This window comes from Nicotiana tomentosiformis, chromosome 6 (assembly GCF_000390325.3).
Source record: "Nicotiana tomentosiformis chromosome 6, ASM39032v3, whole genome shotgun sequence".
In the NCBI taxonomy this organism is placed as follows: domain Eukaryota; kingdom Viridiplantae; phylum Streptophyta; class Magnoliopsida; order Solanales; family Solanaceae; genus Nicotiana; species Nicotiana tomentosiformis.
In genome coordinates this window covers 138,296,902-138,310,181 of record NC_090817.1, presented here as the reverse complement: position 1 = coordinate 138,310,181, position 13,280 = coordinate 138,296,902, and the positions used below count along the sequence as shown (strand labels likewise).

General features: G+C 39.4%; 1 protein-coding gene across 1 annotated transcript; it reads right to left on the bottom strand.

The window, feature by feature from the left end:
* Nucleotides 1-1,989: 1,989 nt before the first annotated feature.
* LOC104088597 (phospholipase SGR2-like) lies at nucleotides 1,990-10,285 on the bottom strand. The gene is made up of 2 exons (XM_018768272.3): nucleotides 3,241-10,285; nucleotides 1,990-2,541 (listed from the first exon to the last, which is right to left on the bottom strand). Exons 1-2 carry the CDS (start codon nucleotides 3,301-3,303, stop codon nucleotides 2,257-2,259), a joined length of 348 nt encoding a protein of 115 aa, XP_018623788.3. The 5' UTR covers nucleotides 3,304-10,285; the 3' UTR covers nucleotides 1,990-2,256.
* Between the last annotated feature and the right edge of the window lie 2,995 nt (nucleotides 10,286-13,280).

Genomic DNA, 13,280 nt, shown 5'->3' with positions numbered 1-13,280 from the left:
TACGAGGAGGAGAAGATGGCGAATAGGGAGCATTATAAGTTGGCTAAGAAAGAGGCAAAGCTAGCAATTACGGCGGTCAAGACTACAACTTTTAGTCGTTTGTATGAGGAACTCAAGGGACGAGGTGAGGATAAGAGGTTGTTCAGGTTAACCAAGGCGCGAGAAAGGAAGGCGTGTGACTTGGACCAAGTGAAGTGCATCAAGGACGAAGAAGGTAGAGTTTTGTTTGATGAGGGGCTTATCCGTCGGAGATGACAGACCTACTTCCATAGTCTCTTGAACGAGGATGGGGACAAGAGCATTGTACTGGGTGATTTGAAACTCTCCAGGAGTCATTGTGACTTTGGGTATTGTAGGCAGATTAAAGTTGATGAAGTTGAGGGGGCTATGCGTAAGATGAGCAGGGGCAAAGCGACCAGGCCGGATGAAATTCCGGTAGAGTTTTGGAAGAGTGCGGGCAAGGCAGGCTTGGAGTGGCTCACTAGGCTATTCAATGTCATTTTTAGAACGAAAAAGATGCCCGAAGAGTGGAGGTGGAGCACGATGGTTCCTATATACAAGAACAAGGGTGATATCCAAAATTGCAATAACTATCGGGGTATCAAGCTGCTTAGCCATACTATGAAAGTCTGGGAGAGAGTGATAGAGTTGGGTGAAGAGGAGTGTGTCTATTTTCGATAACCAGTTTGGGTTTATGCCGTGGGCGTTCGACTACAGAAGCCATCAACCTCGTTAGGAGATTGATGGAGCAGTATAGGGAGAGAAAGAAGGACTTGCATATAGTGTTCATTGACTTAGAAAAGGCATACGATAAAGTTCCGAGGAAGATTTTGTGGAGATGTTTGGAGGCTAGAGGTACCTGTTGCCTACGTTAGGTAGATTAAGGACATGTATGATGGAGTAAAGACCCAAGTGAGGACGGTGGGTGGGGACTCAAAACCATTTTTCGGTTATGATGGGGTTGCATCAGGGGTCGACACTCAGCCATTTTTTGTTTGCTCTGGTGATGGACGTACTGATGCTCCACATCCAAGGGGAGGTGTATGGTGCATGCTATTTGCAGATGATAGTATTGATTGACGAGATGCGAGATGGTGTGAACGCGCAATTAGAGGTATGGAGGCAGACCCTGGAATCTAAAGGTTTCAAATTGAGCAGGACCAAGACAGAATACTTGGGGTGTAAATTCAGTGGCAAGACTCAAGGAGGGGAAGGGGAGGTGAGACTGGACTCGCAAGTCATCCCTATGAGAGGGAGTTTTAAGTACCTTGGGTCTATTATTCAGGGGGATGGGGAGATTGATGAAAATGTCACACATCATATTGGGGTGGGATAGATAAATAGAGACTCGCTTCCGGTATTTTGTGTGACAAGAAGGTGCCATCGAAACTTAAGGGTAAGTTTTACAGAGTGGTGGTCAGACCAACGATGTTGTATGAGGCTGAGTGTTGGCCAGTCAAGATCGCTCATGTACAGAAGATGAATGTAGCAGAGATGAGGATGTTGAGATGGATGTGCGAGCATACCAGGTTAGATAGGATCAGAAATGAGGTTATATGCGACAAGATGGGTGTGGCCCCTATTGAGGACAAGATGCGGGAAGCGCTGCTTAGGTGGTTTGGTCATGTGAGGAGGAGGAACACATATGCCCCGGTGAGGAGGTGTGAGAGGTTGACATTGGAGGGCATGCAGATAGGTAGAGTTAGGCCAAAGAAGAGGTGAGGAGAGGTGATTAGGCAAGACATGACGCAACTTCAGCTGACCGAGGACATGACCCTTGATAGGAAGGTATGAAGGTCGAGGATTAGAGTAGTAGAGTAGGTAGTCTAGAGTAGGTAGTCTAGAGTGTTCATAACAGTAGTATTGACACACAGTCTCGCTTTCTGTTGGTAGTAGGTTTTTATGACTAACCGTTGTTTTCTTTTATTGTTGATCACCTTACTGTCTTGTTATTTTTATTCTACTTTTATATGGCTTTTTGGTATTGTCCCTTCGTCTATATTTTCATTAATGTTGTGCTTATATTTTCTTGAGCCGAGAGTCTATTGGAAACAACCTCTCTATCCTCACAAGGTAAAGGTAAGGTATGCGTACACACTATCCTCCGCAGACCACATGGTATGGGATAAGACTGGGTATGTTGTTGTTGTTGTTGTAACGAGAGGGGGAAGCAAAGATATTTTCTCTCTTCCTTTTATAGCATTTGTATCAAACAATTTTAAGCCTTTCACGCTACTCCTCCCCCACCGTGGCCACTTAAAAAAGACAAGATGCAATGAGACTGAGCACTAGAAGATCATAAGTAACAAAGGAAACCAACATCGGTAAACTTGATATCAGAACAAAGAGAACCAACAGTAGTAAACTTGATAGTGTGTAAATGAGTGCCTGTGTTGGTTTTGATGATTGAGGAGGAGCATATCCACGCCTTAACTTAACGCCATTCACCCCAAATCCCATAGCACTAGAGAAACCAGACACATCAGCATTTAGCCAGGCTTCCCAAGTATCATCTTCTCCAGTGAAAATAGCATGCAGTCCCTGCATTGTGGTAAGCAAGTGCATCACTAACAGTACGACTCAAAAAACATACTCCCTTCGTTCTGGTTTATATGAACCTATTTCCTTTTTGGTCCGTTAAAAAAAGAATGACCTCTTTCTAAATTTGAAAGCAATTTTGTTTAAACTTTCAATTTTACCCTTAATGAGAAGCTTTTACAACCATACAAATACTCTGGACTCCTTTTTGACTTGTAGGACCACAAATTTCAAATTTTTTTATTTTTTCTTAAATTTCGTGCCCAGTCAAACATGTTCACAGAAATTAGAACGGAGGGAGTATACAAAAGCTCCATAAATTCAGCAAACTCATATTGGGGTGAAGCTCTGCATATCGATACGAGCTGCATAGAGCCCTGATTGCTGAAAGCTTTTTCTATGCCAAACCTGTGGCAGCCAGCTAAAACTCATCAACTTGTATTGAGGGAAAATTTTGGATAATCAACAAAAAATGAAAAGCAGCATTAAAGATTTAATAAAAAAGAAAATGAACATCTTGGATTAGTAAACGAACAGATAACAAGGTACAATTATCACATGCATTTTATTTTTGACAGTAAGTAGTAGAAGTGCAACATCTGCCATATGCTGCCAGATATTCTCTAATGGAACATGTAGAAACAACGCACGATTATTAGATAAGCATAAATCAGATGTGCCACTCTTAGTGATGCCGAATACCTTACTGCGATATGCAAACTCCAACTGTTCAGCAACATCTTCACGCAGCGGAAGCCAATCCATACCCCCTTTACGAGCAAACCAGTGACCTCTTAAGACACGACGATTTTCTCCGGTCCAGTAAACAGGAAAACAATGTCTCTTTACCAAATCTACCTGCAATGATAAGGATATCCATTATTCAGGAATTTATTGTCTTTTAAAGCACGAAGAGGATCTGGGAGAGGAGCAGCCTGCAAGACATCTTAGAGAACCATAAGAACAAGATTTTTATTTTGTTATTATTGATAAAGTAATAATTTTTTTTTGATGAAGTAAGTGTGGCGGAAGCCGAATGTACAGAGAGTGATTAAATCACAACTACTATATCTAAAGGTAGCTAATAAATAATAAATGAGACAATAATAAAAAGAACACCAGAAATTAACGAGGTTCGGCAAAATTTGATTTTTGCCTAGTCCTCAGACACAATCAACTCAAACTTTTATTTCACTCCAAAAAATACAAGTAAAATACTACAAGAGAGAAAGAAGATTCAAACGCCTTATGAGATAAGAAGGCAAGTGAAAGATGATTTCAAATGAACAAAACCCTTGCTATTTATAAAAGGGAAATGACCTTAATAATGTCATGCATGACATCATATTAAGTGTGAACATGCAATGTAAATGCATGAAAAATGCATCTACCAATTTCTTCCTAAAAGGAGGCTTCAAATGTTCACACTAGTTCGCATTAATCTTGTCAAAATTTAACAAATCTCCACCTTGGCAAGATTCCACTTTTGCAATTTTCTCTTACTGATAAATTTTGATTGTGTCTTCAACTTCAATCTTCAAAGTTCAACAATGTTGATCAAGTTCAAACAATGTTGAAACTCGATCGCAGTCACTACTTTTGTTAGCATATCGGCATGTTTGTCTGTAGTCCAAATTTTCTGCACCATGACTCCACCTTCTTCTATAATATCTCGTACAAAGTGATATCGAACATCAATGTGCTTCGTCCTTGCATGATAAACTTGGTTCTTTGCTAATTGGATAGCACTTTGACTATCACAAAATAGTGTGATGCTTTCTTGACCAATACCAAGCTCTCTAAGCAACCCTTGAAGCCAAATTGCCTCCTTGACAGCTAGCTTCCGTAATTGCCATGTACTCTGCCTCAGTAGTAGACAAAGAAACTGTTGACTGCAAAGTAGACTTCTAACTAACTGGTGCATTTGCAAAAGTGAAAACATAACCAGTAGTTGATCTACGCTTGTCCAAATCACCCGCATAATCCGAGTCACAATATCCAACCAGATACTGACTATTTTCCTACTCAAAAATCAATCCAACATCTACAGTATTACAAATATACCGTAGAATCCATTTCACAGCTTGCCAATGCTCCTTCCCTGGATCATGCATATACCTGCTTATAACTCCGATAGTATGTGAAATATCAGGTCTTGTATAAACCATTGCATACATCAAACTACCAACGGCATTCGCATATTGTAGTCTTGACATATACTCTCGTTCAACTTCATTCTTCGGCGACATAGCAACACTAAGCTTAAAGTGAGGATCAAGAGGAGTGCTAACCGACTTCGTGTTCTCATTCATGCCAAATCGATCTATTACTTTCTTCAAGTATTCTTTCTGAGATAGATAGAGTTTCTTTGAATGTCTATCTTTTTTATCTCCATGCCAAGAATTTTCTTCACCTCACCCAAATCCTTCATCTCAAACTCCTTTCTTAGTTGAATCTTCAACTTCTCAATTTTCTCTTGACTTTTGGAAGCTATCAACATATCATCAACGTATAGGAGAAGATATATGAAGGATCCATCTTCAAGCTTGCACAAATACACATAAGGGTCGTATTTGCTTCTTCTGTACTTCTGCCGCAACATAAACTTGTCAAATTGTTTGTACCATTGTCTAAAAGATTGTTTCAATCCGTACACAACAATTTTTCAAGTTTGCACACTATATTTTTCTTTTAGCAACTTTGAATCCTTCTGGCTGAGTCATATAGATTTCCTCTTCCTAATCTCCATGTAAAAATATAGTTTTTATATCTAACTGAACTAGTTTCAAATTCAACTGTGCTACCAAAGCCAACAAAACTCTAATGGAGGAGTGTTTCACGACCGGAGAAAACATCTCATTGTAATCAATTCCCTCATTTTGAGCGTACCTTTTGGCCACCAATCTTGCTTTGTAGTAAACATCTTCTTGGTTAGAAAATCCTTCTTTCTTTGCGAATACCCATTTGCACCCAATTGCTTTCTTGCCATTCGGGAGATTGGCCAATTTTCATGTGCAATTCTGATGAAGGGACTGCATTTCTTCATTCATGGCAATCCTTCACTTATCTTCTTCTGAACTTTGGGCTGCGTCTTTATAAGTGGTAGGAACACCATCAGCTACAATTGAGGCTGCACAAGCCACCGTCTCTATGAGATGAACAAGTTTCTTTATTGTTCTTTTTGGCTTGCTGGTTGCTATTGATTCAAGTTGTTGTTGGGGTTCCTGAGTTGGAATCTCCCCTTCCACTGACTCTTCTTCCAGGGAAAAATCTTCTATCGTTTTCTCGTTTTCTCCCTGTTTTGGGAAAATTAATTTTTCCTCAAATTTCACCTGCTTTGAAGCACCATCGGTTTGTTTGACATATTCAACTGTCACCTTATCTGTTATGGCAGATTCATCAAAGGTAACATCTCTGCTAAATATAATTTTTCTTGTCTTTGGACACCATAATCGGTATCCTTTGACTCTAGAAGTAATCCCCATAAATATAGCTTTCTTTGCTCTCGGATCCAATTTTGACTCTTTCACATGATAGTATGCAATTGAGCCAAATACATGTAAAAAAATTATAATCTTCAGGAGGTTTTCCATATCATTTTTCAAATGGTGTCTTGCCTCCAATAGCGGCAGATGGTAGACGATTAATGAGGTGGCATGCACATGTTATTGCCTCAGCCCAAAATTCTTTGCCCAAGCCAGCATTGGACAACATATACCGAACCTTCTCCAGCAAAGTCCGGTTCATGCGTTCTGCCACTCCATTCTGTTGTGGTGTATTTTTGACGGTGAAATGTCTCAAAATGCCATCATCTTCACAAATCTTATTGTAAAAATCATTTTTGTATTCTCCACCGTTATCTGTGCGGAGACACTTTATCTTTCTGCCTGTTTGAGTCTCTATCATCGCCTTCCATTTGAGAAAAATTTCCAGTACCTCATCTTTGATTTTCATAGTATACACCCACAATCTTCGGGAAAAGTCATCAATAAAGGTTACAAAATAGTGTTTCCCATATAATGAAGGTGTTTTGGAAGCACCCCAAATATCAGAGTGAACATAATCCAAAATACCTTTAGTATTATCGATTGTTGTTCCAAATTTAACCCTTGTCTATTTCACCTTGACACAATGCTTACAAAACTCCGAATTGCAAGTCTTTACTCCTTTTAACAATCCCTGATCTGATAAAATCTTCAAGGATTTTCCTCCAGCATGTCCCAAGCGCATGTGCCATAGCTTGGTTGCTTCTGCCTCCTTGTCATCACTGGATGTCACTGTTGCTGTCCCAATAACTGTACTACCGTGATAGTGGTACATGTTATTATTTCGCCGAATTCCCTTCATTACCACTAGTGCACCGGAGCATATTCTCATTATCCTATTTTCTGCAACGACTTTGAGCCCCTTTGACTCTAGGGCTCCTACAGAAATGAGATTTTTCTTCAATTCTGGTACGTATCAAACATCTGTTAATGTTCTGATCAATCCATCATGGTTCCTTAATCGGATTAAACCAATACCATATGCAGTAAGAGGATTGTTATTCACGATGTGAATAACTCCACATTCCCCTTCTTGAAAATCAATGAACCAGTCCATGTTGGGACACATATGATAGCTACAAGCTGAATCCATCAGCCATATGTTAGATGGTTTGAATGGCTGAGTTGTAACTAGTGAGAAATCAGATTCGTCACAATCAGCTACATTTGAATCCATGACAGCCTTCACATTGTTAGGTTTGGCCTTATTTTTCAACTTTGGACAGTCTTTCTTCCAGTGCCCTTTTTCTCGGCAAAAGATGCATTCATCTTTGCTAGGTCTGGATCTTGACTTGGATCTTCCTTTCTTCGTTCTTATATGATTTTAAGAACGACCTCTCACAACTAGTGCTTCTCCTTTTCCACTCTTTTGCTTTTCTCTCTTTCTTTGTTCATAGCTGTATAAGGCAGAACAAACTTCTTTGAGAGATACATCATCATTCCCATGAAGTAGAGTTGTTTCGAGGTGCTCGTACTCATCCGGAAGTGAACTTAATAATATTAAGGCCATATCTCCATCACTAAAGTTCACGTCCATATTCTGCAAATATGTCGCCAACTTATTAAAGCTGGTGATATGATCATTCATTGTAGTACCTACCAGGAACATATGTGAAGCGTAACAGTCTTTTTTCATGTAAAGTTTATTTTGACTGTTTTTCTTCAAGAATTTATCCTCCAACGCATTCCATAATTTACTTGCAGAAGTTTATTTTGTGTATGGATACTTCTGTTCTCTTGCGAGGTAAGATCGAATGGTACCACAAGCAACACGGTTGATAATCTTCCAATCTCCTTCTCCGATATTGTCTGGTTTATTTTCTTCTATGGAAATATCTAGCCCTTATTGAAAAAGGACATCAAGAACCTCAACTTGCCACCTTCTGAAATATCCTGACCCATCAAAAATTTCAACTGCAAATTTCACATTTGATATAATTCTTGTCATAAGCGAAGATGCTAACGACGTATTACTAACACCCAATGTGAATTCTTCATTTTTATTATCTCCAATTTTGCTACAGATACTATTTATTTGCTGACAGTACAGAACACCAAAGTAATTCTTTTCTGATGTGAAAGTTCAGACTATGCTGCAACCACAGAGCATACTAAGATAGAACCTTGGATATGATACCAATTGTGGCGGAAGCCGAATATATAGAGAGTGATTAAATCACAACTACTATATCTAAAGGTAGCTAATAAATAGTAAATGAGACAATAATAAAAAGAATACTAGAAATTAACGAGGTTCGGCAAAATTTGATTTTTGCCTAGTCCTCGAACACAATCAACTCAAACATTTATTTCACTCCAAAAAATACAAGTGAAATACTACAAGAGAGAAAGAAGATTTAAATGCCTTAGGAGATAAGAAGGCAAGTGAGAGATGATTTCAAATTAACAAAACTCTTGCTATTTATAGAAGAAAAATGGCCTTAATCATGTCATGCATGACATTATATTAAGTGTGAACATGCAATGTAAATGCATGAAAAATGCATCTACCAATTTATTCCTAAAAGGAGGCTTCAAATGTGCACACTAGTTCACATTAATCTTGTCAAAATTCAACAGTAAGTTGTTTCATTAACAAAAGGCATCTAGAAGATGCAACGTTACAAGGAAATTGAAAGGCATAAATACTACTAAATGTTAGTCCCTCTATATCTTGTCATTCTAAGACAAAGGATCTAACAAAATCCATTAATTGGTCAGTACTGATTACAGTAGCTAACTTAGTCCAGCAAAAAAGATTGAGTAAGTATTTAGCTTTGAGAGAGTGATTTGGAGTTGAGATTCCATCAAAACATTTGTTATTCCTCTCATTCCATAAACACCAAAAAATAGCACCAGGGATCATCAACCAGATCTTTTTGATGGTCTTATCAACTCTCCATAAACTCCAGCTCATGTGTGCATCTCTCAAATTCTGTGGCATAACCCACTTCAAACTAGAAAGACAGTAGAACATGTTCCAGAGGTCGGTGGACACTGGGCAGTGCAAAAATAGGTGGTTGACAGTTTCTTCATTCTCCATACAGAGGTAGCATCTGTTGACCAACTGAAAACCTCTTCTGTTTAGGTTGTTTTGTGTTAAACATGCCTCATTGAGCGCAAATCCAGTTATGACAAATGACTTTAATAGGTAGCTTAGTCTTCCATATTAACTTCTAGGCCATGCATCTAGCACTTGATTATGAGTACCAAACTGTCTATAACATTCTTTCACTGTGAAGGTGCCCATTCTCCCCCAACATTTGGTGTCGGGTTGGCTCACATCCATATTGAACCCCTCCACTTTTGCTAGCATATCCATGAGGCTATCCACTTCCCAGTCCTGCAATGGCCTACTGATATGAACATCCCAATTACTGCCATTTCTGTTCTATGCTATGGAGGAATTTTTGTCTAGAGCAATCTGGTATAAGATAAGATACTCATCCATGAGTGTTGTATAGTTTAGCCATTTGTCTTTCCAAAATCTGATGTGAGCCCCATTACCTGATTTGAAAGAGATATTTTGAAAAAATTCATCCCTCAATTTACTAATGTACTTCCAAGGACCTACTCCATATGGTGCATTAGAACTATTAAAACTCTAGTTGTCTCTTTTCCCATGCTTGGCATTGATCACCTGTTTCCGAAGGCTTGACTCTCCTGTCCCATACCTCCAAAGCTATTTCATTAGCAGACATTTGTTGTGGACATCTAGATCTCTGACTCCCAGACCTCCATTTAGTTTTGGCTATGTGACTTTGCCCCACTTTATTAGGTGGTACTTATGAGTGTTTCTATTGCCCTCCCAGAGAAAGTCTCTCCTGATTTTGTCCAATTGCTTTAGCACCTTCTTGGGAATAGAAAACAATGACATGTAGTATATTGGTATGCTATCTAGTACACTATTGATGAGAGTTAATGTGCCCCCCATAGAAAGATATTGAAGCTGCCATGAAATTAATTTCCTCTCGAATATTTCAATAACACCATTCCATACCTCACAATTTTTGAATTTGGCTCCCAATGGAAGACCCAAGTATGTGGTAGGTAGTGACCCAATACTACAGCCCATGATACCTAAGAGCTTCTCTATGTTGGGCACATGGTTGACAGGATAAATTGTACTCTTCAACACATTGACATGTAACCCTGATAGAGCTTCAAAGAGTAGAAGTGTTAGATTCAGGTGCATAACTTGAGATTTCTCGGCCACACAGAAGATCAAAGTGTCATCAGCATACAACAAGTGAGAGATAGTGATTGAGTTCCCAATATCTGAGCCTATTCTGAACCCCTGAATCCACTGTAATTCTCTGGCCTTCTCCAAAATCTTGCTTAGCCCCTCCATGGCTAGAATTAACAAGAATGGGGAGAGTGGATCTCCTTGCCTAATCCTTTTTTGGGGTGATAAGAATCCTGTTGGTTCTCTGTTGACAAGCACTGAGTACTTGACTGTTGAAATGTTGAATTTGATCTACCTTATCCATTTATCTCCAAATCCCATCTTTCACAGTATAGAGATTAGATAATCCCAGTTCAACTGGTCAAAAGCCTTCTCTATATCAAGCTTGTACATAATGCTCGGGTGTCTAGTTTTAATCCTCTAATCTATAGCCTCATTGGCTACGAGAGTTGCATTAGTTATTTGTCTGTGTTTGATAAAGGCATTCTGGTGACTAGAGACTAGCTTGCCAATGACCTTCTTCAACCTTTCTGCTAACAACTTGGCCAAAATCTTATAAACACTGCCAATAAGACTTATTAGCTTATAATCTTTAAGCTTTATTGCCCCTTTCTTTTTAGGGATCAAGGCAATGAAAGAAGCATTGCATGATCTCACCATGTAGCATTGCTGATTGAAGTGATTGAGTACCCCCATTAGCTCTGACTTGATGAACTCCCAAGTGTTTTGAAAAAAGCGATAGTGAAGCCATCTGAGCCTGGAGCTTTGTCTGATGCACAAGATAAAATGATAGTATGTACTTACTCTTCCTCAAAGGTTTTCTCCAGCATTTCCCTGTATACCCTTGAGAGCCTCGCCACTTCAACAAAATTGGCAGTTGGTCTCCACTCCTCCTTCTCTGTATATAAATTCTGATAAAAACTCAGAATCTCCTGTTTGATCTGATTTTTTTTTATATTTATTTCATTACCTACTTTGAGCTTATCGATATTATTGGATCTTTGTGATAGTTGGCTATTGTTTGGAAGTATTTTGTATTCCTTTCCCCATCTTTCAACCATTGGCATCTTGATTTTTGTGTCGAGGATGTTTCTTCAGCTTTGGCAAGTTCTTCCAGTTCCAATTTCAAACTCCCGATCTTTTCTTTCTCTGACTGTAATGTTATTCTACCTTCTGTAGCCTGCTCTAAAGCAGCAAGTTCCTGTAGGGCTCTGTTTCTCCTAACTTCTAGCTTACCATAGACTTCCTTATTCCAATTGGAGATGTCCTTTTTAAGATTCCTTAATTTCTAAATGAGTATAAAATCAGGAGTTCCATCTATCGTATAATTCTACCACCACCCTTTTACTATGTCAACAAAACCTTCTTGTTGCAGCCACATATTTTCAAACTTGAAGTAGGAATGTGTTGTTTCCCATTCACCGCATTCCAGCATTAAGGGTTTGTGATCTGAAATAGGTCTTGGGAGGGCCAGTTTCTTGATTGCTTTGAAGCTTTCATCCCATTCTACAGAAACGAGAAACCTGTCAATCTGAGATGCTTGTATAGTGTCTTCCCCCCGTGTCCATGTGTATTGTCCCCATGAAGGGGTAGATCAATCAGCTGGAGGTCCATGATAGTTTCTGAGAAGCTCCTCATAGCTCTAGACCTTCTAGTGCAATTGAGTCTCCCATTTTCATATCTACATACGTTGAAATCTCCTCCAATCATCCATTGATTATTCCGGATACCCCTTATTGTACCCAGCTCTAGCCATAAGTCTTCCCTCTCTGTGTTTGTATGTGGTCCATAGACTCCGGTGAAAGACCACCTGAAGTCTTCATGTAAGCTTTCAAATATACAAGTAATTGTATAGTTACCTTGATGTGAATCGATGCATTTCCACATTCTTTTATCCCACAGGATGATAATGCCACCTCTGGTACCACAAACCTTTAATTCTGCCCATTCAGCCCACCTGTTCCCCCAAATATGATGTTTCATGCTTGTCGGAATATTTTTCATTTTGGTTTCCTGGAGACATACTATGTCTGCCCTCCATTTTTGAGCTAGTGAGGTAAGAGCCCTCCGTTTATTCCGATCATTAAGTCCCTAAATGTTCCAACTTATGATTTTGACTTTCATCTGGATAAAATCTTGCAGTGCCTACCCCTGTCTCCTCTATTGCCCCCATCATAGTTAATGCCACAAATTAAGTTCTGTATCTCAACTTCCCTTTCTTCTTTCCCTTTTTCTTTGCTGACCCCTTCTTTCGCATCTGATCTTGTCGTTTCTGGTCCATCCTCAAGATTAATCCCAGAAGTTCATGCTCGAACCCCACTGCATTAATCCTAAAAGCTTTGCATGCTTTTTCCATAACCAATTTTGTCCATTTGGAAGTTTCGATAAAATTTGGATGTTGTATGCTTTGCGATTCCAGCCGCTCTTCTTCATGCCAGGGAAGGCAAAGTGTCTCACAACAAGAATCGGTGTCTGAACATACAAGTACAGTCGAAGCATTATCTGACCAATTCAGATGGTATGAGAGTCCCCTCAGATTATTGATTAAGGTTTCTGCTTCGTCATCTGCCTCTTCATTAGCTTCAGAGTGGGCATCGTTGGTACTTTCATGTCTAGATGACTGAGTAATGGTGCCTTCATTGTGGGTCTTCTGCAGATTACCTGTTGAAGATGACTCGTTGGTGTTTGTGAGAATTTGGGGACTAGAGTGAGGTAGTAATTGTATTGATCTCCATTCAGCTTGGGGCTTCTTATATTTACCCTTTGTTTGGGCCTTCTTCCTTGGGCCTTTACAATAATAGGGTACAGTTTCACTTGGGTCCAATTGAGTTGGCTTTTTGGATCCTGAACAACTTGCTGCTACATTGGGCCGGGTCACTGGTTGCTTTTCATAAGCCCTTTTGACTATGATAAAGTAATAGTTATATTGACATCACGGGAAAGTCCCCCTGTACAAGTTGTACACAAAAGAGCAGTGGACTACCAAAAAGATATGATTCACTTCAAATGAT